This window comes from Chenopodium album, chromosome 11 (assembly GCF_948465745.1).
Source record: "Chenopodium album chromosome 11, dcCheAlbu1.1, whole genome shotgun sequence".
NCBI lineage: Eukaryota > Viridiplantae > Streptophyta > Magnoliopsida > Caryophyllales > Amaranthaceae > Chenopodium > Chenopodium album.
This window is the reverse complement of record NC_137844.1, coordinates 18433516-18461464: the sequence shown is the minus strand read 5'-3', so window position 1 is coordinate 18461464 and position 27949 is coordinate 18433516. Positions and strand designations below refer to the sequence as shown.

Sequence of the window (27949 nt, the reverse complement as noted above, 5' to 3'; positions counted from 1 at the left end):
CAATTTGGTGATCAACAATAAAAAAAATAGAATAAACATCAACATTGGAAGTAATTTAACAATAATATCGTTAGTCAAATCAAATTATAATAATAACCCTAATCATGATACTAGCAATATAAATAAAATAAGTAATTAAATTAATTAATTACTCACATTCCGCTCGTTCCTTTAAATTTCTACATCATGAATAAATTGTTAATAACTTCAATAAAAATAAATCAAATTGAAACTATTAAATTAAATAAAAGGAGAGTTGATTTGGTCCAAACCCTCAATCAATTCTACCTTTCACGCCTTGGTTTAAGGACGGAATCTTGGGTCAAGTACGGACTCATTGGAGTGCTTAAGGGATGTATGAAGAGAGAATAGGGAAGGCTAGTATTAGGCTAAGAGAGAGAAGAGAGAATGATTGTTTGGTGTAGGGAGAAAGATAATGGTGTTTGGTGCCCCGAAACCGGAGAAATCAAGTTCGTATTTATAGAGAAAAAGTGTGGGGTGAAGCATGGAACTCTAGAAGTGAGAAGCCGCGAAGAGAAAACCCTAGAAAAACACCGTGTCATGCATGTGTGTGCCGTGACACGGTGCTGGACATCGTGACACGGTGCACAGCACCGTCACGCAGTATTTTCCTGTTTTCACGCGTTTTTAAACTAACTTTTGATCCATAACTTAGAATAAGGCATATAATATATCGTTACAAATCTTATCAAGTCCACTTTCCAACCCAAATAGAATCAGGTCAAAATATTTTGTAGATTTTTAAGATATGGCCGTTTTAGTGAAGGGTGTCGGTTTTGGGCCAAGTTTAGTGTTTTACTCATACCTTTTTCGTTTTAAATCAAAATTGGGCTTATGATATATTCTTGGAAAGCTTATTGAAAGGCCTATCCAACCAAATAATAATTGGATCAAAATTATAAGGCCATAAAATCAGTTAAGCTCGATTTTGTGAAGTGGACATGAAAAGTGAAAAATAAGTTATGGTTTGGGGAAATGGGCTAAGAATTGGGTTGATTTATGAAATGTATTAAGATTGAATAAGGATCTAAGCACTCCAAAGATTAAATACTCAACCCGACCAATAATGGCGGTGAAAGTTTGTTCATCACCGGGTTTGGTTTTGGCGAGACATTTTTAGGTGTCTACAGGTTTGAATTTAAATTTTTAAAATAAATTTTATTCGTTCTACGCAGTATATCAATAAATATTTTTATTTTAAAAGAAATTGTGAATATCCTTATCTTCGTTATATAATTAGATAAATTTTCTAATCTCGAAAGATAATAATTTATATTTAATTAATTTAAACTTAAAATGTTATTCGCTAATAATTTTGCTCAGGTGACATTTGAATTATTTAGTTCTAAATAAATTTAAAAATCTCTTATTTGATTGGCTATAACTAAAATTTTTAATCGTACATAGAGGGTTAAGAAAATTAAATCTTACGTGGCTTTCTAAAAACTTAGAAAAAAAAAACTCCCCTTTATATATATATACTAGTTTTGTGACTGGGCCAAATAGTTGATAAAAGTTTAGGATAAACTTTTGGGCTTAATGTTAAATATGATCATATAATCCTTTTGATAATGGAGGATATTTAGATCGCTTATTTATATATATAGTGTACCTTTTGTAGTTTTGTTTCATATTAAATATCTATGTTATTATTGACTTGATATTATTTATTTTTTGTTTTTAAGAAACTTGATATTATTTTTATTGAACTTAAATTTTTTTTATTTTATTTTTTTGAGAAAATACTTAAGTTATAAGGATTGGGTATGGAGTGGGGTAGGGTAGGGATGGTGCATAGGGATGGCAATGGGTTCTAAACCCGACCCAGACCCCACCTGACCCATATTTTAGGGTCTGTGTCCTTATTTAGACCCGGTGGGTCTGGGTCGGGTCTGGGTCTAAGTTTAATGGGTCGGGTTTGGGTCTTGATCTACACTTTTTGGATCCAAACTCGACCCAGATCCGACCCATGGACCCTTTTTTTTTTTGATAAATTATAAATGTATATCAGACATACTATTATTACAATAAACCACTTAATCAAATATATTAGATTAGTAATATACTATGTAATTAGAGGTTGAGAAGATAGATTTTAGAGAAAGTCAGCAAAACAGCAAGAAGCCAAGAATCTTAGTTTTTAAGATTTTTTTTCTTTTTTCATGCATTGTCTTTACTTTTTAATGAACAAATTATTTGCGTATAAAAAATATAAACATTTTTTTTTTTAGGTAAGAAGAAGGACCCTACTGAGCCAGCACCTCTCACATGTTTAGCCAGCCCAGGCTGCCAGCTCCTCAGGTCATCGCTTGAGAGTAAAGGGGGGAGGTAAGGGAATCCCCCTACTCCCAAGGATTTTGTAGTTGGTGGGGCTCGAACTCGTGACCTCAAAGTGATAAGGTGCGTTTCCCACCAACTCAACCAAGCTCGAGTCCAAATTATTTGTGTATAAAAAATATGAACAATTTTTTATAATGCATCTTTTATTATATCAAGTAGTAGTATAGTTATAAATTTATAATATATATAAAAGATTATGAAAGATTATAGAAAATTATAGTTGGACCCATTTTAGACCTGAGACCCGCTAGACCTGATAAATCTGGGTCTGGGTCTGATTTTTTTAAACCCGATGGATCTAGGTCGGATCTGGGTCCATCTCTAAAATTCCGAGTCTGGGCCTGGGTCTCGATGGACCCGACCAGACCCAACCCATTGCCATCCCTAATGGTGTAGGTACAACCTAAAATTCACCACCAATCCATCATCAATGATGAGTACACTACCCGCAAAATCGGGATCTATTTGACCAGCCCCACTGACATCTCTTCTCATAATCAATCTTATATATAATTTAAGAGATGTTTTAACGAGAAACCTCCAAAATCCCAATACTCAACTCTCATGCATTTAGGTTTTTGTTTTTTTTTTTTAAGAAAAAATAACTACCCATCCCACTACTTTATTTTTATTTTTTTGGAAAATTGTTCCGTGTACCCCAAAGGTTTTAAAAAATGCACCGTGTACCCTTGAAAACTTTCAAATGCACCATGTACCCCTGACGTTTGTAAATAAATGCACCAAATAACCCTAATCATCTAACAAATGCTCATATCATTCACTTATAAAACTAAAATCATGCCCACACACTGACTCACTTTTAGTACTTTATATTTATGTAGTAAAACCGCCTAAATGCATAAATTACATCAAAATTTAAACTCTGTCGATCATTCTAAATCCTAAACTTTTGGGTGTTGTAATTTGCTTTATTATTTAAGTTAACTTATACTTAAATGATTTAGCATTAAAGTAACATTAAACTATAATAATTTCATATAATTTGATGCTTAGAGAGTCTCAATTTAACAAAATTAACACTTATTGTAACTTTAAGGGTATGTATTTGGTGCAATTTTATACAAACCTCAAGAGTACACAGTGCATTTAAAAGTTTTCAGGAGTATACGGTGCATTTTTCTAAACCTCAGGGGTGCATGAAACAATTACCCTATTTTTTTATCATTTTTTTTAAAAAATCAATAGTTAACCCATCCACTATTTCCTTTTTGTGTTTTTTCAAGGAACTACTACTAACATTTCATTTTTTTTTTTTTTTTTTTTTTTGGTAAGTAGTATAATATATGACATGCATTAGCACGAGTATACAGTTCCTTTATCAACAATTCACTGTAGCACTCAAAATCCCCAACATTTCACTTTTTTCTAAACACTACGTACTAACATTTCACTTTATTTTACTAGTATTTTTTTTGGTACATAGTATAATATATGTCATGCATTAGCACGAGTATACAGTTCCTTTATCAACAATTCACTATAGTACTCTAAATCCCCAACCCTTCAAGTATATGCATTTTTTTTAGGGAATACCCTCCAAAGAATTTCCACTTCTCTAATCATCAAAAACAAAAAAAGTAAAATAAAATATACAACACGTTTTTGCGCAACTGGCCTCACCAAATAACTATTTGCAACAGATTAAAGTATATAACTCCTAGAGCAAGACACTAACCCATGTGACACTAACCGAGTAACCCCTATCACACTAAACGGGTAACCTCTATAACTTTGACAAAGTAATCCCATAATAGCTAGCTACATTGCGTGGCCACCGACATAAAAGAGTAAGACCCTGTTTTTTGAGCTTCTAAGCAAAGCAGGGAATATCATATGCAGAGCAGGTGTCAGCACGACAGAACAAGTATCAGCACATTATTAATACGATTATTAATACTCACTAGAGCAAAGCTAAACAGGGTTCAACAGAGCCGACCAGTCCAAAATTGACCATTGCAGCCCAAGTATAAGTTACAACATCAAAATCAACTTTTCATATTTTAAATATATTTTTTCTTATGTATCCTGTGCATTTTGCACGGGTACACTAAAGTTAAAATTTTCAACCCATGACCCAATCGGCCAATCCGAATCCAACCCGACCTAACTAACCCGATGGACAGACTAACCCGATTGACAACCTATGTTAAAATTTGGTACGCTAAAGTTAATTACGCAGTAACATTTTGTATCAGTGGGATCATGCAGCAAAAAATGACGATGAAGTGCAGCACCAGATACTTTTTTGTTGCAAAAACAGCCCAAACACCTTCCTAATTCTTCAATCAGATCTCAATTTTAACTTCCCGCGTTAATTTTCATTCGAAGTTCACTCACAAATTCAGAAATTCTTACATTGTTTGAGATTAATCGATCGAAGTCAGAATCAATCGTGATCACAAAACCCTTGGATTCCTCCATTTGTTGCAGATCCGAATTCATCAATGGAGGTTCCACCGAGTGGATTGGAGAGAGAAATTTCGACTTCATCTTCTGCTTCTCCTGTTTCTGTTGTCGCCAATTTCTGGAAAGGTGTTTTTCCTGATTTTATTTTATTTTTATTTATTTATTTATTTATTTTCACTTTTAATGCTGCATTTCGATTTAATTTGATAATTTACGATTCGTTGATTGTTTTAGGGTTATTGTAGAGGAAATTGTTAGTTTGATTGTTTAATTAGGGTTTTACTGGATGAATATACAATGCAGAATTTGATTTAGAGACGGAAAAGAGTTTGTTGGATGAACAAGGGCTTCGAATTGCTGAAAATCAGGAGAATAGCCAGAAGAATCGGCGTAAACTTGCCGAGAGCACTCGAGGTTGTAATTTCTCTCACTACTTGTCGAAATTGTAGTACTTGTATTCGAATTCGTAGAAACATGTAGGTTTATGGTTTGTTTGTACTGTACGTGGACAGGCTTCAAGAAAGCTTCGGCCGAGGAAAAACTGAATTTATTTAATTCATTGCTTAAGGGATATCAGGAAGAAGTTGATAACCTAACTAAGCGTGCGAAATTTGGAGAAAATGCGTTTCTTAATATCTACCAGAAACTCTATGAGGCTCCAGATCCTTTTCCTGCTCTTGCATCAATTGCTGTGAGTGCTTATTTGATCTTTTAAGATCTTATGATGAAATTTAGTCTCCTCACTGAATGTTTCATATGGAATTTATGCTAATTTATAAGTTTTGGACTGATGTGTGGGAAAGTTAGCCCTCAGAGACTCGTAGTGCATTAACTTGAGTTTTCTTTCCTCCTTTGTCTTTTCTATATTTTCGAGTCCAAATTCCTTTCATCTTCTTCATATTTTAGGGTTTTATTGTTTTCACTGAATTTGTAAATTCACTCCCCAACGTGTACACCTTGACCATAGGTTTTAAATGGAAAAGTTTCACAGTTGTTACATTGTTCTTTCTATATCAGGCGAGGCAATCTTCTGCTGTAATATATATGCAAATGCAAATCATGTGTTTTGTTGCGGACTCGGTCACTTTCTTTGTGTCGTATGCCTATCTAGTTTGTGGGTCTTATGCTTGCCTATCCTTTGTATATGAGAAGAAAAGAAGAATATTCTCTGATTAGAAATTGCATTAATAAGTACTGTGAGTGGTCAACACCACTTCGTAAGAACTAAGAATTGATCTTCAAGATTTATTATGTTATATAAAGTACTATTGGGATTAGTGGTTTTTCTATCCATGACCAGTATCTTATTCGGAGTTGATGATGTTTATTTGGTCTCACTCTTATGTTTGTAGAGTATCTGTTCATTAATATCTAACTCCATGCAGGACCAAGATATTAAAATTTCTGAACTGGAGTCTGAGAACAGAAAAATGAAAGTTGAGCTTGAGGAATTTAGGGCTGAATCGGCACATTTGAAAAATCAACAGGCAACAATAAGGAGGCTCGAAGAGCGCAATCGTCAATTAGAGCAGCAGGTGTATTTTTTAGGATGCTTTCTCTGTTGCAGTATATTTGTTATTTATATCAAGTATTTCTCTCTTGCCAAATTTAATGCCACATGCTAGATCTAACAAACCTCATCCCTCGTGTTTTTACGTTAACGTTGGAATCTTTATTCCACTGGAAATAAGGGTATATTTACAAAGTAAAGTAGGAAAAATGGATATCCTTATGCTGTTGTTGATGGATAGTTTATAAAATTTTGGAGAAGCCTGGGTATGTGTTTGTATATCAAAGGTAGAGTAGCAGGTGAAACATTCACTTCTAATATTGAAAATCATTTGCGAAATTAAAATTAAAATTAAAAATTGTGGCTTTTTTCTTTCATTTGTTGCCTCTAGTATTTTTTTTTTCCTTCAATTTTTATCTTTTGTTTGGTAAACCTTCAGATGGAAGAAAAAGTAAAGGAAATAGTGGAAATGAAGCAGCGAAGTTTGGCAGAAGAGAACCAGAAGACGATGGAAGTCCTTAAAGAACGGTATTTAGATAATCTAATATCTTTATTACATATTAAAATTTGGTTTTTAGTACCTGTCAACTAGATCTATACGACTGTTGAACTCTCTATTTTGCGATACTGAGCGGTGGGATAACAGTTGTACATATCCTCTTGTAATAGAATGAGTGCTCAGAAGTTTGACAATGAATTCTTTAGGCTTCTCTTTGATCAAAATTACTTGAGAAGTAAATCTTTGTAGAAGTGTTAAAAGTAAATCTTTGTTGCACCATAATTTTTCATTGTGTTGTGGAATAACACTTATGTAAAAGATCTAGTAAGTGACTAAGTGCTACCATCTAGTGGACAGTGTCCTCTTATAAAAAAGATAATTATCCCTCCGTCCCTTATCTGCATGTCTGTATTCCATTTTTGGGAAATCAAAATTACATACCTATATCTATTTAAAGAATGTACTTTTTGATTATATTCCCTCTTTTTGATGAGTTGTCATCATTTTTCTTTTATTTTTTTTTGTACTTTTGACATCATTTTCCAACACTTTTTCTCTCTCTCTCTCCATCTCTTCAATAATTACCAACTGCCTTTTCTTTCTCCTATCTCTCCCTAACCCCACATGCATATATGTACTTCCCAATCATGGGTTTTAAGGAATCTCTAAGTTCCTTAATTTCCATGAAAAATGGGAAATAGGCTTATTGATAAAGGACGGAGGGAGTACATAATTTGATTTTTTTTCAAAATATTTTTAAGAGAGATGTTCTTAGAGGCTGTTGCTGCCCAATTCTACTTGGAGCTGAACTCACAACTAAAATCTTGAGACAGTGGAATTTAACAGTAGCAGTTGCTATTGGGTGTTTGTAAATGGAACTACACCGAAAGTATTAAAAGAATCCCTTTCCCATAGCCTAAGTCTATGATCCAAAGAACCAGAAGGAGAAATGCTCTGTAACATTTCTAACAAAAAGGAAAATTCAGCGGTTTTATGCTACCTAACATTTTTATGCTACCTAACTTCAGCGGTTTACGTGGAAAAAGGAAAATTCTAAAAAAATTCTGTATCCTCACAACGTAATTTGGAGTATATCATAAATTAGCATTATGCTAAATAGAGAGTTGATGAGTACACAAGAGCAAGTGATAAACAGAAGGCATTGGCAATTTTGGGTTCCTTTTTTTGGATTACGTGCTGTGGCTCTATGATTTGTATAGGAGGCATGTAAACCACCCTTTAACACTGGATGCGGATCTTTGGGTGCCTTGTAGTTTATCAAGGGCCATTGTTGGACATTTTGGCACGAGATCATCTTTCAATTCTGATTGTTCACATTACCCTGTACTTTTCTTGTGTCTTTTCTTCCTTTTTAGTGTCTTCTATCTAAGAGTACTATTATTATTTTCCTTATCCATTTAAGATCACTTTAGTTTCCTTATTTGTGAGGTCACTAGTACCTCTGACAAAATCACCTTATCGGGTTGCAAATCACTTGTATTTATTCAGTATTCTAGCATGAAATATCATGCAGCATATGTCAACTTGATATGCTTGTCTCACAAATGTGTTTGAAGTAATCCTCCATTTCTGTGACTTAGTTATCATTTGTTGTATAATTTCTACAGTTGTATCTTAATGCTCTAATTTGTGTGTATTCTTGATGCCATTGGTCTTCTATGTATCACCTCTTGTAGAGTGATTAGAGCCCTCAAAAATTCAAAATTAGAGTGTGTGTTTATGAAGTTCAACCTTAGTAATCAGATCTTTCCTTGTTTGAAGGAAATAATGAACTGAAATGCAACAAGGCTCATTTTCTCATCAATTTCTGTCACCCGTTTTGTAGCCCTTTGGTAGGCTTAATTAACAAATATAAAAGCTCTCGTCTAACTCAAGAAATTGATTGAACTATGTTGTAGGTTTACCATGTCTGTTCTCTATTTTCTTTCTTACATACATATAATCAGAGCCTTATGAAACATCTTGGCTGAACTTACTTCTTAAAAGTTGGTTAATAGAAGCAGTAACAGAGTAACACCACCTGTGCAAATGGTTTGGGCAGGGAAGAATACAGATGGTCTTTTTTTGTTAATGGATGACTGCTAGAGAGCTATAAGTACATGTACATCTATAGAAGAGGTAAAACAAAACAGCAAATAGACACATTGTGGAAAAAGAAAATTTTCCTTTATCTGGATTGTATATGTTTTTACATTGCTTTGTTAATTAAGCATGATATATGACTGTTGTCTGGGATTAAGGGTATAAATTCCAAAAGAAAATCTAAAATGTAATGAACATTCCAGAGGAGCCAGGGCCAGGGCCCTACCATCCAAGGTAAGGGCTTTGCCACCTTCTAGCTTCTGTAGCTAGCAGGATTCAACCCCGTGACCTTAAGGTTGTGAGCTGAGGTCCTTATTGACTTCCCCAAGCAAGCTTTTAATGCCAAAAGATAGCAGAAATAGGCTGGAAATTTCTGCTTCTGAATTCTGATTAGATTTATGTTGCAAACATGATGCAAGCAAGCTTTTTAACTTTGTACTATCATTGAGACTTGTTATCTCCTATTTGTTGCAGAGAACAGTCTCTACAGGACCAATTACGACAAGCTAAAGAAAGTGTCACAACGATGCAAAAGTTGCATGAACTTGCCCAGAGTCAGTTGTTTGAGCTCCGTGCTCAATCAGGTACTCCCTTTTCCTCAAGATCATAAAAGTTATTTTACTTGTCAAGGAAAATATTCATTGCACTGCTTGGACCTTACCTTGCAAATTGAATTTGAGCATGATCTAGATGATTTAACACAGCATAATTTTTTTCATGTTAGCCTTCACTCCCGTACCCCGTTCTCCCTTGTTCTTTGGGAAGATAATGCACTACCAATGTCGGCGTTAATGAGAAAGTGAAGTGATAAAAAATAATAATATAGGCTCATTTTTTATTATTCTTGAAGTATTTCTCTGGTAGACATTATTTAAGGCATTAAGTGACAGTGTGACACTAAGATGACAACTTCGCTTCGTACTTTCTAAAGAAGAGCTTATTTTTTTCCTCAAGTTTTTAAAGTGTGCCTCAAGTGCGAGGAATTACCAGCTTGCATCTTGCACACTTGGTATCCTTGGGTGTTCAAGAGGCACCTCTCACAGTTGTTCAATGTCTCTTGTTGTCCAATTAGAGTGACAAGAGACAAAGGTTAGAACTAATGAAAGACAGAAATTTCTCTGCGCTAAAGCTTGGCTTTGAAGATCAAAATTAGTGAAAGCCCTCATTTAATAACTTGGAAATTACATTTATTAGAACCCTACATTAAAAGCCATCAGTTATTTACATGAAATTGCTTTGATTTGAACCATTAAATATCCTCATTCGTGACTAAGCTAAAGTAAAAGTGATTTTTGGTAAAGTCATTATTTGCCTCTCTCTCTCTCTCTCTCAGGAGATAATCTTCTGTGTTTTCTCTCTTGTCAACATCTCTTTCTATCAACTTTTTCTTTCTTCCTTTTTTTTTTCTTAATCATTTTTCTTCCTCCTGAACTACTGTACTTCAACACTTTATCTTTTTGGGGATTAGGCCATCTAAATCTGTTGTATCATTTTTATATTTTTCTAAAACCTATATATGTAATTGATTCTAGATGAAGTTTTTGCACATCTCATATCCAACAATCCAGGGTTGAATTGTGGTAATGATTGTTGTTTTAGTAATGGACTAATGGCTGCACTTGTAAGAAGTGGTGCTTAATTGTGATGATGTAGAAAGAGTTGGTAGTGTTAGCCTTATTGGCCTATATTGGCCCATATTGGTTTTCAATTAGATCCTTATAGTTCTATTTAAATCTATATGTAATAGTCCCTTGTGAGTTATGAGCCCTTATGACTTAAGAAATAGGGAAATTCTCTTTGGTACTCTTGTGTTGTTTAATTTTCACTTTGGTGAAATGCATAAACTTAATTATCTTTGGTAACCGTTAATTATTAAAATATATTAACCATAACATTAATGATATATTTTAATTAAAATCTTTAACTAGGGTTAGGTTTTCTTTTTTTTTTTTTTTTTCCTAATATTTAAATTATTTAAATATTAATTTTGCCAGCCCTAACCACCCTGGCCGGCGCTGGCCGTGCCCATACCACCCTCCTCCGGCGCCGGCGTCGACCCTCCCGTCATTTCCCCTCCCCTAAGGCCCCGAACCACTGATCCCCGTCCCTATCCCACGAAACCCCCTAAAACATCCCCCATCCTCGAAAATCCAAAACAGCGGCGTTTGAATTTGATAGAGGTGGTGTCGTCCGTCGAACCCCCCTCCCCCTGTCGCATCCCGCTTCACCAAAAAAACCTAGATTTCAGCCAAAAAAAAACAGAAAATTTGTGAAATTTAAACAAAATCAAACTTATAAGATCTAATTGAAAGATTGAAATGAAGTAGAGAAGTGGTGATGATTACTGAACTGAACCATTTTTTATGAGCTTAATCATCCCCTCTCTCTCTCTCTCACTGTAAAAGGTTTAAGCTGCGAAATTGCAGAAGACTGAATTGGACATCCTAATGGATGGTTTTAGGGGGTTTCGGTGGGAGAGGGAAGGGGGTTTTGGATAAAGGGGATTGGGTGGTTCGGTGAAGCAGGACGCGGTAGAGACAAGGGGGATTCCAGTGCCGGGGGGGGGGGGGGTGCGGGGGTCGGCTGAGTGTGGAGGGCAGGGGGTGGCTGGGTTGGTGGGGAAAGGGGTGGTGGGTCTTTTTTTAAAAAGAAATTATTTGTAAAATAATTTAATTATTTAAAAAAAAAAACCAACCCAAAGATTTTAATCAAAATGTATACTATTAAAGTTATGGTTAATATAATTGTATAATTAACGATTACCAAAGATAATTAAGTTTTTTCCTTTTTACCAAAGAGAATTAAAAAACACAAGAGTACCAAAGAGAATTTCCCTAAGAAATATTATTTTGTTAAGTTAAGAAGTTGATATGTACGTTACATTATCAGCCTAGATATGAAACCATGATCACTCTTCAAACCAATACATGTATTGTTCGCTCTAAGTTTTTGGCATACAAGTGACTCAGTATACACTACACATCCAACTTTGCCTTTTGTTCTTTTTAGTTTGTCCTATTTGGAATCTGCAATTTGAGGAGAGAAACTTTAACAATGAAAGTTTTAATAAATACTTCCTCCATTTCTATTTACTTGTCCCATCGCCTTTGGTACAATATATAAGGAGAGGAGAGAGAAATTATAGTTTGTGGCCCTTGTTGCACATGGCTTATTTTATTACCCCAAAAGTTCTCCCTATATGCACTTTATGAGGGTAATTTATATAATGTGTCTACCAAAAGCTTACCAAATATAGTATAGGTCAAGTAATATGACTTTTCCATTTTAGAAATGTTAGTTAAGTAAATAGAAAAAGAAGAAGTATTAGATAAGCATAATCTCACGGGATCTTGTTAGATTCGTCTAGATGGGGTAATTTCAAATCATCATTTTTTCATATATATTTATGATATGCAGTTGAGTATGTTCAAGCTCAAATACGTGCATTGGAAATCATGCAAAAAATTTAAGTGGGACAAACAATAAGGAACGGAGAGAATATTAATTTAAAAAATCTTATCTAATATAAAAGTAGTATGAAACAAAATTATTTGATGATGCTGAAAGAGATGGAAAATCAATAATTACATCAAGTGAGCAAAAAAATTCAAAAATTGTGGGTAATTGTGTGCAAATTTTATTTAGCCTATGAAGTTTGCATTTGAGGTTTTTTCTTTTTAATGGTTCTAAAGTAAATAATTAGATAGCTCTAAGCATCTAACCTTAATTTATGCCTGCTTAGGCTCCATGTATTTTGATAGTGTAAGCCATGTATTACATAAGTACGTGTTGATTTACATATTTTTACACTTGTTGTTCTGTTGATTTTATGTTTTCTTTGGGTTTATGATGAATACTGTTTATCAGCATGATTTTGTTTGGAGGTTTGTTCCTCTAACTCTACTTGAATTGCAGAGGAGGAGACAGCAACAAAGCAGTCAGAACTTAGTCTTTTGATGGATGAAGTTGAACGTGCTCAAAGCCGACTTCTAAGTCTTGAGAGAGAGAAGGTAAACTATCTCATGTGCTACTGGAGAAATCTGGAGTATTTTGATTACTCTAGAATCTCATTTGTTTTTTAAGTTTTTGAGCAGTGGTGCATGCTTCTTTTAATTATGTACCTGGTTTAAACCAGAATAATAATTCATTGATTCTATTAAGGGTATCTCCATGTGGTGCATGCTTCTTTTAATTATGTACCTGGTTTAAACCAGAATAATAATTCATTGATTCTATTAAGGATATCTCCATGTTAACTTTCTGTCCCATGTTTCCATTTCAGGGACATCTACGATCTCAATTACAGTCTGCAAATGAAGATAGTGAAAACAAGAAAAGGTGAGCAATAGGCTTTAATCTGTATTATTGTGAACTTCTACCATACATTATTTCAAATAAAATAAATCAGTTACCACGAAATTGTCATGTTATCTAGGGAAATATTTGACTTGTTTAGTTGGTTTGAAAGGAACTTGGATTTCATAGACATAATTTACTGCAGAAAGGTTAAATTGTCTGGGTTGAGATTTATGTTCCATTTTTGGAAGGGCATTATCAATTTTTTGTATCATATTTGTTTGTTTGTTGTGGGAGAAATAAGGGCAATAAGGGTCTGTTCTCTTCAGCTTATTTTCAGTTTAGTTCTTAATTTCCTTCTCTCATAAAATATTCAATTCAGTTCAATTCAACTCAGCTCTAATAAGTTGAGTTATTCAGCTCAATTCAGCTCAGTTAATCAGAACAGGCCCTAAAGCTGTTCTTTTACCCGCCCTGCTTGATGATGATTAGAATTTCATGGTTGGAGTGGAATAATATGAATTTTTGGAAAGTGGTTTTTGGTTTTAAAAAGGGCAAGCCTCTATGTGGAACTACACAAAAAATTGGTTGGAATAAGTATTTTTACCCTACTTCCAACGATCCCTTTTTCTTCCTAACAAGTTGATTTTAAAAGAGAGGAAGTGAAATAAGAATCAGTTATTAATTATTTTGGATCTTTTTTCATTTCGTTTTGGGACTTTGGAATTGACCACTGATGTTTTACTACCTGATAATTTGGAAGGGTAAGGTGTGCTTTTATATGGCTTTTTGGGCAAATTTGCCTTACCCCTGTCCTTGTTTTTTTAGTGATGGATTTCATTCTTCTTCCCTTCTTTGGGGTTTTTTTTTCCAAATTTGGAAAGGCTTTTAAATATGCTCAATAATGAAATGCTTTTATAATAATGCAATTTTATTTTAAGGTCGTTTTAATTTCATATTGTCCAAACTATTCTATCTTTCTTGTTTGCAGTGACACTGAGGATCCAAATAGTGCTCTTGAGAACTCTTTGAGTGCAAAGGAGAAGATTATATCCGAATTGAATATGGAACTTCATAGAGTTGAGACCACTTTATCAAATGAGAGGGAACATCATATTTCCGAAACTAAGAAATTAAATGCTCTCCTTCATGAAAAGGTAATTGTGTCATGGTTTCAAATTTGCATTATATCACCGAAATGGTCTGGAAATTTAGTTTATTCATGCTTTTTTAACACACTCTCATTTTCATGAACTGACAAACTTTTTTCGAAAATTTCAGTTTATGATTTTTGAAATTAAGTGAAATTTTGGTTTGATAATGAATATTATTTGTGGCCAACGTAGGGTATAAATGTTTGGGTTATAGCATTTCATAACTGATTTTAGGTTCAAAAAAAAAAAAAAAAAATGACAATTCCATTCCGTGGCGTGGAATCCATTATTATGCTCTTGAACAGGAGGAACATGTTAGTAACCAAAGCTGGTTGGAATCATTGGAGATTAATTACAAACTTAAGTTAAAAGAGTTGATTTGTGCATTATTTTCTCAAGATTTACTAACCATACCTTTATCTTTACTCTTGCTTGCGAACCCTAGCAACCATCCTGGAACATCTTAGTCTCAGTAAAAAAAAAAAAATTTCTTCCCTTGCTTCTCACAAATTGCATTCCATCTCTTTAGATATAGAGTTCACATGGAAAACCCTGGATTTGTTTGATCAAGGCTTTGCTTGATAGAAATTAGGAGGCGAGCCTTCAGGTGGTTGCTCCAGGATTGCAACCGATAAGGGGTTGCTTGTTTTCTTCTGTAGCTGGTGGCTATTTCTGGTGACTGGTGAAAGGACAGCAGAATATTTTTATAGAAGTGGGGTAGTAAGAGTGTGTCAATCGAAATAAAGGAGAAGGCAGAGAAGATAGGTGAAAAGGGGCATTTGATTTGTTTATTTTGCCTTTTTTTGGTTTTGTTGATATACAAAATAAACTAAGCGATCGATTCTAAATAAATTCTATACTGTAACGGAGTCCGTTAAAATTTTAAAATTTTGAACAATAAATAAATTTACACTTTCCTACCATTTGGCATCAGGAAGTGGGATTGTAACCCATATATGAGATTTCCATAAATTGAATTTTGAGTGAACTTTGGAAGTGAAGTTAAGGATACGTGTAGGCATTAGATAAAGAAGTTGCAAATTCCTAAATTCCCAACAACATTGGGTAGAAGTAAGATTTTTAAGAAGGAAAACCAAACTTAGGCCTATTTAGTTCACCTTATTTTTGGACTTATTACATATTTCGGATCAAATCAGGAAAAACTTAGACTATATCATATTAGGATAATTTAGGTGAACTAAACAGAGCCTTACGCCTTCCTTTTAGGACAATTTCTTCAAGTACATAGGCTCAATGCTTTTGATTAAATTTTTTCAAGAACCAAACTTAATCTTTTGATGAAAGAATTTGATATATGTGCCTCATTCATTTCATGAAGTGGAATAGGCTCAATGCTTCTGATTAAGTGGTCTATATTCAACATACTTTAAATTCTTATTGGCTGACGAATCAGCCTTAGTGGAATGGTCATAATGTTTAAAGGTCCTTTGAGGCTCAAAGTACTTTCCTAAGTATTGGTTTTTGTGGATAAGAAGATGAAAATTATAATGAATGATAAGTTTAGGGTAATTTAGTTTAGGCCTCAGTTTTAAATTTTATTATCTTAGATCGACTTTGGGCATAAATATATCTTTCAATGTTGATATTTTTCATTTTCCATATTTAGCAAATCATATTTTCTTAATATCATTATTAACCAATATCTTTTTGTTCCTCCCTTAACATCACATGTGGACCTTTTTGGTTGTTTATTGGATTTTTAATACTCTTGGATTCACAGGAGACTGCCCTTGAGGAGCTAAAGAAAGAGCTGCAGGCTCGACCAACCTCTAAATTGGTTGAAGATTTGCGCAAAAAAGTCAAAATTTTGCAGGTTATTTCATCTCTAATTATTGTGATCACTGATATAATATATATGCTAATCTATACACTAGTACATTATATTTTATTACAGCCCCATGCCACCTCCTTTTGTCTATGTTACTCGGACTCTTTATTTCACCTCACGTACCCGTGTCGGACCCTCGACACTCGGACATGGGTGGGACACTTGGACACTTCATTTTAGTTCAAAATCATTGAATTTTTTCAAGAAATAGCCGGGTCGGACACTTGGACACGTATCCGTGTCGGACATGGGTACCCGAGTCCAAGTAACATAGCCTTTTGTTATATGAAAAGCCAAGCAACCTTTGCTGAAAAATTTTATAAGCAATAAATGCTATAGCTGTCTCTATGCACCTAAACTTCTATATACAAATTTAGCTAAGGTAAAAAATATTGGAAAAGAAATGTTTTGAAGTGATAGGACCAAGAGTCTTCCAATTAAGGAGAAAAACAAGCAACCTTAATCTCTTTACGTCTGAGTATCTGATAGATACATTTGAGGGGATGACCCTAGACCTATGAGCCTATAGGAGGGTAGAACACTTCTTACACAAGAATATATGGAGCTTCAATCATGTTCACATCAGGCAAATAGAATCTAGGTGATGTCCTGATAGCTTGATTTGTTGGTGGTAGTGATAATTATTTACACTTCCTCTGTTCTATAAACATTGCAACGTTTGGCCAGTAATACATTCACATACTCCCATTTGACCATTAATACATTCACATACTCCCATTTGACCATCTTTTCTTTTTAATACGTATAAACTCAGTCATGTGGATCCTGTTAGATTGGTCTTGATACTTTCATTTTATTCAAGTTTTATAATTTTTACTTAAAGATTACTAGGGATGATAATAGTTAAAGTTGTGTGTTGGGAATCTTAAAAGTTTACATGTTGCAATATTTATAGAACAAAGGAAATTTGCATGACAACGCTCATGGAAATTCTTGTCCATCCCTAAATATGTCTCCTCTTCATAAATTACTGTTACTAGACTATAGAGGTGAGTATGAATGGCTCAAGGAAAACCATAAATGAGGATAGAGTTCCATTACATGGACATTTATACAAGACTTTTGTTCCAAAATCATATTTAAATTCATTACCGTTATTGTATTGGTACCATATGGGCCGTTAGAAACAATGAGCCCATAGGGAGGCTGGAACACAGTCTTTCACTCAAAGAAATTTGCCAAGGGCACCCCATTATAGGAGTTCTTAGCTACGACCACATTGCCAACAAGATGGCTGAAGAAGCTGTTTGCCGAGGATCTCCTTGTTTTGCTTTCCTGAAACTCGTTGTTGAAGCTTGAAAATACCCAGAACAGTTGACAATTTGGCATGAAGAATCTGTTTTTTCACCTCCCTATGATCTGAAAAAACAAGTGGTCAGAAAGCTTGAGCATAGAAAATTAGTCAACCTCTTATCACCACAACTAACCACATGAGGACCATGTGGTTTCTCTTACTCGAGTTTTGAATTGATGACATGTTACCATCTTGGTAATTGGTATGCAAATTTCTGGTTCTCTTGAATCTAGCAAACAATGATCTTAACCTGAAGAGAGAAATTTGAAATGTGAAGCCTCTCTTTTGAAGAAACTTACAGCTGTCACCTTAACATAGACTCTTTTTCTTGTGGAACTGTAGATTTTCATTTTATTGCTTCAGCTGCATGACAATTTTTACATTATTGTATCAAGTTCTCCAAGTGATGATCTATGCAATTGTTATTGTATATTTCTTATTTAAATATTATCTCTCAGAAGAGTCCACAATGAACGAAAAGCCTTCTACCTCTAATATCTCTTTATTTTTTCTCTTTGACATATTCTTAATTTCATTTTTCTGTCTGAGAGCCATGCTAATGGCTTGATTTTGTGTGTCTGAACTGTTACTTTGATTATTATATAGGCAGTGGGTTACAATTCTATTGAGGCTGAAGATTGGGAAATAGCCACAAGTGGGGAAGAGATGAGCAAATTGGAATCTTTGTTGCTCGACAAAAACAGAAAAATGGAACACGAACTCACTCAGTTAAAGGTATGGGTAATTCATAACTTCATTTGATAAGATAGTTCTCTATTTGCCTTTTATTTCACTCTGATCAGTCAGAGGAGCATTTAAAGATTTGCTTACATTTATTGATTGTTCTGTGAAATTATTTTTCCTTCTTAGGTAAAACTGTCTGAGAAAACATCATTCCTTGAAACTGCTGAAGCAAAGGTATCAAAACTTAATGCTAAGGTTGATGAACAGCAAAAACTAATTCAGAAGCTTGAAGATGATATATTGAAGGTACATGTTCAATATTGGCTTTTGGTTAATCAGAAGTGCTATTTGAGAATAGTGATAGTTAATGTGCTGCGACAAGTTTTTCTTTGGGGAAATTGATAATTACTTTTTCAAGAATGTTTGTTCTTTGTTTTTAGAGAATTAACAAAAATGGTATATAAATATTTTATCAATACGCTCTTTTAAATTTTTTCAAGCTAGCTTTTAACTTATTGCTAGCTGGTATGTTTACATGGATGAAGATCAAGTGTTCAACCTTCATAACCGACAACCGTTCAATATAACTTCGTATAATCTATATATTTTCTTACAGACCACTTTATGATTGAACATAGTATTTTATAATTATATTTGTAAATATGCAATGCAGGGATATAACTCTAAAGAAAGGAGAGGCTCGTTGTTTAATGATTGGGATCTGTCAGAGTCTGTTTCTACTGAGCCATCTGAGGTATGCTTTGTTTCTTGATTCTTCCATATCCATGGATAAGATTCTCATTGTGCCATAAACATTTGCTAGGAAGTACTTACAATTCTCATCTTGATGTTTCAAATTTTCAATTACTCTCCCAACTCTAAATATATGATAACTGCCATAAGTTGTTTTTTTTTTTTCTGCCATAACTTAAGATAACCTAGGTTGCACTGATACGGATACGGGTATGGAAACGGGTACGGGATACGGCAAAATCAAAATTTCAAGAAACGGGTACGGCTCGAATACGGCAAAAAAAATCAGTAAAATATAAAATTCATAAAAAAGATTTTGAAAAAAAAAATTAATCCATACAACACAACTTTTTTTTTTTTTTGAGGGAAACGCATCGAGCAAAATCTATTAATCAATGGAGAAAGTGTCCAAGAGTACATAAGTAGCAATTACCGGCGGACAATGGTTAATCCATGTTTGTTCCACCCCAAAAGGTATCATCCTAGCAAGATGATGAGCTACCCAATTCCCTCCCCTTTTTACATGAGACCAAGCAAAGGAATTGAAATCACAACTCAAAAACAAAATGTCCTCAATTACTCCATCGAGATCAGAGAAGTATATTGCTGCTTTTGACAGGCGCTTCATCAGAGTTTCGCAATCCGACTCTAGCATCACCTCCTTTTAGCCATACTTTCTCGCAAGTCTAACAGCCACCAAGCTCTTACTCTTCTGGACGCAGTGAGCAGCACCTCACCTTTGTGGTTTCTCGCAACAACACCCAATCCCACCCACCCTTCATCCACCAAACTTGCGTCTGCATTTAATTTGATCACAGAGCCTGAAGGAGGCAGCCACTTAGATGGACTACGCTTGGTTATAGGCCTAACAACCCCATAAATTTTCTTTGCATACGCTCCATACTCTTCCACCAGCCTCCTCAATCGCCCCATCAAGACATTATGAGGAGTTGTGCTTCCAGAGAACACATGATTGTTGCGCTCATTCCAGATCAGCCACGCTAGGAAAGCTGCTGATTGCATCTTCTTTGCGTCCTTATTGCTCCATCTCTCTACCATATCGCAGGCATTCCCACTCCTATCATAGATTAAGCTCGAACACCCACTCTCCTCCCACAGATCCTTGACTCTAATGCAGTCAAAAATAGCATGGTTGCTTGTCTCCTCTTCGCTCCCACACCATGGGCAAGAGGTATCTTCCTGCAGATGACGATGCTTCAGCAGAGCCTTTGTTGGCAACGTATTTGAGCAGAAGTGCCAAAAGAAGTGGCGGACCTTAGGTGAAGCTTCCATGCCCCAGATTGTCACCCAAGCACGATGAAGGGGATGGTTTGGGGACGTCTCCTAGGCGTACCCGTACCGTACCCGTCCTCGATACGTTTCTGGTACGGGAGACGGCACCTGATAGGCGAATCCGTGCATCCTTGAAGATAACTGCCATAATTTGTTTTTTTTTTTTTTTTTTTTTTTTTTTTTTTTTTGTTTGTGTGTGTGTGTGGGTGGGTGGGTGGGTGGGTGGGGTGGGGGTAGAGGAATTGGAATTTGAGGGGTTCCCTGCTGACATTCAGAGCCTAATTTCTGCTGCTGTGTTTTCAATGACCCATCACGATTGTTTTTGGTTGATGAACTTAACATCAACATGGCTCTTTCCAGCTTTTGGTTCATTGAAAGTGAATTGTAACATTGTATGTTTAGAAGTTAAAAAAATTGATATATCTGATACCTATCCTTTCACTAGATTTTAATTCCTCAAAACATCAATATAGTAGTTTAATTTTGTAGGATTTTTTTTGGGTAAATGCTTATCGCTTCTCTTATTTAGAAAATTTCTTGTCATTGAGGTTATCTTTACTATTTTAGAATTTTTAATACTGTTTGATTCATATATTTTTTGTGATTTTTTTTTCTTGTGCCAGTGCATTTGTTGATGCTTTTTTAGATATTAACTTGTATTTTTGCAAAACTGAATATTACGTGAGTTCCCAATTTCAATGCATTGTCTTTTCACTTTGTCTGTCCCTCTAAACTCTGAAACATTTTGGCAATATGAACTGTCATGGGGGTTTCAAAACGGACTTTAGTGAGGACACAATGGAACAAATGTCCTTGGGAGTTTTGTACGTTATTTTTCAATTTGAAATTTTGTTTTAAATTATAGATGCCTATTTTAGAGTATGTTGCTTTTCCAGATTCCTATGTTATATCTCACTAGTGCATGACCGTGAATTGATCAGAGTGCAGAACAGAAGCAGACTTCTGCTGATCAGGACCAAAGTTCAATGCTTAAGGTGATTTGTAATCAGAGGGATAGATTCCGAGCTAGACTCCGTGAGACTGAAGAAGTAAGTTGCTTCGCCATTGTACTATTTCCTCTGGTCTCTTCTTTATTAGCCTTTGCCTCTCATCTGTAATATTTTTGGGCGGTAGTTGTAAATTGATAAAGTTCAAGCAGTTTTCCTCTTGTTCAAATTTTGATTGCTCATGAGAACATCTTGCAAAGTATTTCTTGCTAGAATAATGCTCCAACTTGCTATCTTACAGGAAGTAAGGCAGTTGAAGGACAAGAATCGGAAACTGACAGAAGAACTGGAGAAAACAAAAGCAGACAATGTAAAACTTTATGGGAAGATCCGATATGTCCAAGACTACAATCATGAGAAAGTGATATCTAGAGGGTCAAAGAAGGTGTGTTATATACCAGGTATAATATGTGTTTCCTTTTTCTCAGGTCACCAGAGTAAATCCTTTTGTATCATAAATACAGGGCTCTGATGATCTAGAAAGTGGCATGAGCTCTGATGTCGAGTCCAAGTATAAGAAGATATATGAAGAGGATATTAATCCTTTTGCTGCTTTCTCCAAAAAGGTAAATCTTACTCTCTTTATCTTTTTTTTTTTTTTTTTTTTTTTTTTTTTTTTTTTTCTTTTCAAAAACCAGTAAAAGTTATAAATAAGAACTAGTATTTAGCCTGTACGATGTACGGGTTAAATTTGTTGGTAAAATGTTAAATATATATATATAGACAAAACATACGTTTAATTTCATCAAAAAAAAAAAAAAAAAAAATCAGAACATACATTTAATTTCATGAAATCTACCACAGAAAAAAAAAAAAAAAAAAAAAAAATTATTATTTGTATTAATAGGTGTACATATTACCACGAATTGCATTAGATAATTACAGCATTATTTAAACAAAAAATAAATCACTAAATTCATCAAAATTAAATTTATAAAGTATTAATTTTGCCATTTTGTGATAGATTTCATGAAATTAAAGGTGATCTCTGTAATTATTTTATTTTATTTTTTTTACAGATGTTTCTCTAAGTAATTTATTTGGTAATGTATGTCCAAAAAAATTTATTTGATAAATTCATGAAAGCTATCACATAAATTACAAAATAAGTATTTTGAATAGACTATTACATAAAAACGTAAATCGACTCATCCATCAACCCCATTATCATTTAGAACTTAAAAAACACATAAAGGAATGGAAAAGTTTAGAGAAATTAAAATGTAAAAATTGACTTAAAATATGTGAAATTAATATAAGGGGAAGAACACTTGTAAGTTGTAACTAACCTTTAAAAATGCATAGAGATTATACGTAGCCAAGGTAGGAGAAAGAAAGATGATTGATTAAGTAACATTGAATAATTGAAAATTAATTTATTTGTAAATATTAAATAGAGAAACTTTAGGGGAATAGTGTCATTTGGGAAATGATAATGATCGAAAGTATTGTTAGTGTCATTTGGGAAATGATATGAAAGCATTACTGGAAGAAGTAGAATAACTACCAAATAAAAAACCAAAAAAAATAAGAAAAAAATAGAAAAAAGAAAAAATCCTACGTGGCACTCTATATGACCTTTAAAGTTTCCTGTTATTAAATATTAGTATAGATTATAATTAATTGACAAATTTTCAATTCACGGGCTGAAATACACTCACAACTAATACTTCCTCCGTTCCCTTAATATTGCACCATGGTATTGCATGGATTTTTTAAGATGAGAGAATAAAATAGTATTAGAGACCCTTGTGATGAGATAAAAAGAAAGCATGCACAAATAAGGAAATGTTGCACTATTTGTAAACTTCTAAAAATGGTAATTGTTGCAATATTAGGGGAATGGAGGAAGTATTAATTAGTTATGGAAACTTGAAATTGACTATCTAAATAGGACAATGAAAGAGGACATATTTGGCCAAATATAATTAGTTGAAGAAGGGTTCAAAGGAATGTCCTTATGCTAGATGGCTGCAAAATTTATTACTTCCTTGTAATTTGAAATATCTGTGCAGTTTTTTTTAAGATTTTTAAATTTGTTCTATACATTTTAGGGTATGTGTCAATTGGGACTAGTATAGTCATGGCAATCCACAAATATACCCATTTGGTTAGTTTGTCTATGCATCCTAAAGTATGCTCCTTGAGGTCAATGTTTTCTCAATTCCTCATAATACTCATCCCAAGGGAATGTAGCTATAAGTGCTGCAATTGGGAAGATGAGAGACTAAGAGAGGGAAGGGATAGAGAGAGTTGGACCATTGATTCTTTCGTACTTTTCTCTTGCTATTTTGTTTGCTGATTTATCAATCTTAAACTGCATGAATTTTTTTAATCTACAGGAGCGGGATCAAAGGTACAAGGAGTTGGGTCTCAGAGACAAAATAACCCTTACCAGTGGGCGTTTCCTTCTTGGCAACAAGTATGCTTTCTTATGCTCGGTTTTATGTATTATATGTAATATGATAGTCACATCTCTATAAGGTTGTGTGTCTAAATGCCGTGGATGCTGAGTAGGGATTCCCCAGCATGATGAAATCATGAATAATCAAATTCTGATTGAAATAAATCTTTTGGAGCCATGAATGCAATTGTGGAAGATTCAGGGATTAAAATTAAATCTAGATTTATGAATCAAGAGAGATTAAGATTTTTTCACTTTTATTTTTTTTTAGCTCCAGAGTGCACTTCAAATTGTAACTGCTGTTTTCCGCCATGCATATGCCTCATCAGATACATGCTAACTGCCTGCAGTGCTGCATCACTGAACTTTTTTACCTCCTTAGGTCATATATGCAGAAGTAGCTCCTTTCGTTCATTGATTGAACATATATTCTGCTTGATACCTTTGGTCATTCGCATTCTTTTTTCTAACATTTGTATGCAACTATTGAAAATGTATTCTGGTTATGTGCCTTTCTTTCCTACTTACTCTTATCTGCAGCATGTAAATTTTGCGTACCAAACAATATATATTTCTCGTGCATTTTTCTGGGAATCCCAACATTAAAATTCCTCTTTTTTTTCATCAACATTAAAATCAACGTTATAACGTTATTGAACTAAACAAAACTTGCTGGTTGCAGATATGCTCGGACTTTTGCATTCTTCTACACAATTGGGTTACATATCCTAGTTTTTACTTGTCTATACAGGATGTCTGCTCTGAGTCATTTAAGGTACTCTGATTTAACCAATCTTTTTCATTACTCTGCATATTGGTTTTTACTAATTATATTTCTTCCAACCCCCTATCGCAGTCATGGCGCTGAAGAAAGAGTTGCAGAAACCATTTTGCCACACGCTCTCTAAACATGGATCTAGTTTGTTAAGTAAGCACATCCTTGTGCATATGGGACAGGAATCATGACAAAAATCACAAATTTTAGTGTATATAAATGATTACATCACTGATCATTTAATTTGCTCATTTTCAGAGTTTAGGAATTTAGAGATCATGAGAGCTTACCATTTTTCACACAGTTTTCTTGTATGATGCAATGTCAGACTGGATATATATATATATATATATATATATATATATATATATATATATATATATATATATATATCGAAAATGGGTGTTTTGTTGTACACCGGAAAGAATATGATGTATAAAACAAAGTGTTACAGGTGTACAACATAGGATATTTTACTTGAAAATAATAATTATAAGAATAATAATAATAAATTTACTCCACTTCTTATAACTTAACCTTAGAAAATACGCAAACTATTGGGTGCGGACACCCGCATCCAACAGGTTGTGCGGCTGTTCTCTTTTTTCTCTTTTTCTCTCCTTCTCTTCCTACTCTTTCTCTCCTCTGCTTTTTTTTTTAGATCAAAATTAAAATCAAAATCAGAAATTCACATCAATTATATTGCATAAAACAATCATAAATTAGTCAAAATTGTCCCATTTCTTGTCGATTGGTGTTTGTTGCTTGAGGGCGGTTGAACGACGGTTGATGGCGGAGTCGATGACGGAAACTACGAAATTGATGAAAAAGCTTATTGTTTGCTTTCTTTGGCTATTTTCTCAATCACAGCCTGGAAAGGCACACATTTATTAAGCATAAAACTCGTTGGTTATGCCAATGCAATGAATATGTTCCATCGCGTCTATTTTTGAGAACAAGTTCACTCGATTAAGATTGTTTGCTGAAAGAATGGTTTCGAAACTCCATTATTTTTTCTTTTGTTGTAAATTTGAGTGGTTTATTTGATTTAAATTGTGAAATTTTAGGGGTTATTGAGTTGTTGTATACTTGTATCTTGTACGCAGTTTTATAGGATCAAGGGAGATATTGTGATGAGGATGGTCGAGCGAAAGAAGTAAACTGACTTATTTTTAATTTTTCTTTATTTTAAAACATAAAATAGAAGAAAACCGACTTATATCAGTCCACAAGAGGAGTATATCAACCAACAAAAGATACATATTAGCCAATAAGAGGAGTATATCAGCCAACAAAAGATACATATCAGCCAACAGAAGAAACATGTCAGCCAACAAATGAAGCGTATCAGCCAACAAATAAAGTGTATCAGCCAACAAACCATATCATCCAACAATATATCAGCCAACACATGAAACATATCAGCCAATAAGTAAAATATTTCAGCCAAACCTCCCGCACTAAACAGTTGATTGTTTAGTTTTCTATATAAAAGATTCAAGGCTATAGAACTATACTACGAATATAGATTAGAAGATGTGTTTTTTTTTTTTTTTCTTCTTTTTAATACATGTTAAGGTAGGGCTTATTTTATTTTTTTTTTTTTTTTTTTGGTTGAGGTAATCTTTTAGCAATGTAAAATATGGAATCTTTTCAATAAAAATAATAAAAAAAGAACATGAACATGGTTTGTGGGTAATTTTTTTTTTTTTTTGAGCAGTTATGAACATTTACAAAAAAAAAAAAAAAAAAAAAGTGAATAGTAATTTAGCAAGTTGAGAAGGGTATCAACCAAAATGTCATTTCTCTTTATATAAGAAAGTTATTGATAAAATAATATATATATATATATATATATATATATATAAGACACACGATGCATGCGTGTACAGTATATCTATTATTTGTAAAAGATATCAATAAAAAGTATTTTAGAATTACTTGGGAGTATTGAGAGATTGTATTTTAGAGTTAAATAAGCTTGATAGATATATTGTACAATAATTACTCTATCAATAATAATTGTAAAATATAATATTGTAGTATTTTAGAGTTAAAAAATTCTAAAATACTAATATCATAACAAATATCAATTCATTAGAATTCACTCAATATATCTATTATTTGTAAAAGACTATTTAGTTACTTGTGATATAATTGATATTTGAAATATCAATACTATTATTATATATTGCAAATATCAATTTTAGAGCCATATAGTTACAAATATCTTGAGTGAATTCAAGTAATATACTTTTACTACTCCCTTCGTCCCCAAAACTTCGACCCTTTTGGCCTAATTTTAGTCCCAAAATGATCGACCCATTTGCATTAAAATACCTACCAATTGACAACAATATTTTTGTGCAAAATTAGCTTTTTCATATAAAATTTTGTTATTTCATGTATTTCTAATACTTTATCTCTCTATATTTTTACAAACCCCATGTAAATTTATCTTTCCAATATGTTTTTATTTCTTTTTATTTAAATTTCTTAATAACCGCGAAATCTACCTAAAAGGGTCGAAGTTTTGGGGACGGAGGGAGTAATAAATAAGCTTGATAGCACTACTTATATGCATATGCACAAGTAGCCTTTTACAAATAATAGATATATTGAGAGAATTCAAAAATTACTCCATTAGAATTAGAATGAAATTTCAGTTCAAGTAATTTAGAATTAGTGAGTCCAAAAATTGTTGATAAAATATAATAAAAGACATACGATTCGTGCGTGTAAAATATCTATCATGCTCGAATTTTTTTTTTCCAAAAAAAATTAGTGGGTTTAAAAATTCTTGATTTAAAAAAATAGTTACATATGTTATTAAAAAAATATATGTTGATAAGTTCATAAGGCTAAATAGAGTATGAATTCTCTCAAAAAAAAAAAAAATTATAAAAGGATGGTAGTTTTTTTTTTTTTTTTTTTTTTTTAGGGTGGTAGTTTTAAAAGAAAAAGGAAATGAATGAAAAGGGTATTTCTGAAAACTGAAATTTATCGCCCAAAATCCATTCTTACTTTATATATTACTATAGATATATCGAAAATGGGTGTTTTGTTGTACCGTGGAAAGAATAAGATGTATAAAACAAAGTGTAACAGGTGTTTGTCCTGGCAAATTAATACTCGATCTTAACTGGTCATTGTTTTGCCATATGTACTTTGATGATAAGGTTACAAATGGTAATATGAAAGTTGATTTGGGGTAAAATTCGAGAAAGTGGGTTTAATAGTGTGAAAAAAGATATTTTAATTATTTTTTTTTTTTGACAAATATTATTATTTTTTCACAACGTTAAATTATACGAAGTATTACCTCTGTTCATTAATGTTATACTCACGGATTATTCATGGGGTTGGGTCACTATTCAAAAAAAAAATATATATATTGACTTTTTATTGTTACTTATTTACAAATAATGAAATTATAACTTATGATCTTGTTAGAATCATTTCAAAGTGTAGTATCCATATTAGTTTTTCATAATTTACATTAGTATGTACTTAAAGTTG

The 27949-nt window shown here is 33.4% G+C and overlaps 1 protein-coding gene across 1 annotated transcript; it reads left to right on the top strand.

Moving 5' to 3' along the window:
• Positions 1-4572: 4572 nt before the first annotated feature.
• Positions 4573-24777, top strand: LOC145568694 (protein CASP-like). Its single transcript, XM_081628117.1, has 19 exons — positions 4573-4914; positions 5092-5202; positions 5301-5479; positions 6174-6323; positions 6738-6826; positions 9375-9484; positions 12816-12910; positions 13183-13238; positions 14188-14353; positions 16092-16184; positions 18121-18249; positions 18385-18504; positions 18872-18952; positions 21186-21293; positions 21493-21636; positions 21716-21817; positions 23594-23673; positions 24338-24430; positions 24512-24777. Exons 1-19 carry the CDS (start codon positions 4827-4829, stop codon positions 24561-24563), a joined length of 2046 nt encoding a protein of 681 aa, XP_081484243.1. The 5' UTR covers positions 4573-4826; the 3' UTR covers positions 24564-24777.
• The last annotated feature ends 3172 nt before the right edge of the window (positions 24778-27949 follow it).

Bases quoted from the DNA above. Each gene is read 5' to 3' on its own strand.
- LOC145568694 (XM_081628117.1), top strand. From the start codon at position 4,827: ATGGAGGTTCCACCGAGTGGATTGGAGAGAGAAATTTCGACTTCATCT. The intron at 9,485-12,815 runs GTACTCCCTTTT...CTTGAATTGCAG, and splicing joins TGAGCTCCGTGCTCAATCAG to AGGAGGAGACAGCAACAAAG. The intron at 14,354-16,091 runs GTAATTGTGTCA...TTGGATTCACAG, and splicing joins ATGCTCTCCTTCATGAAAAG to GAGACTGCCCTTGAGGAGCT.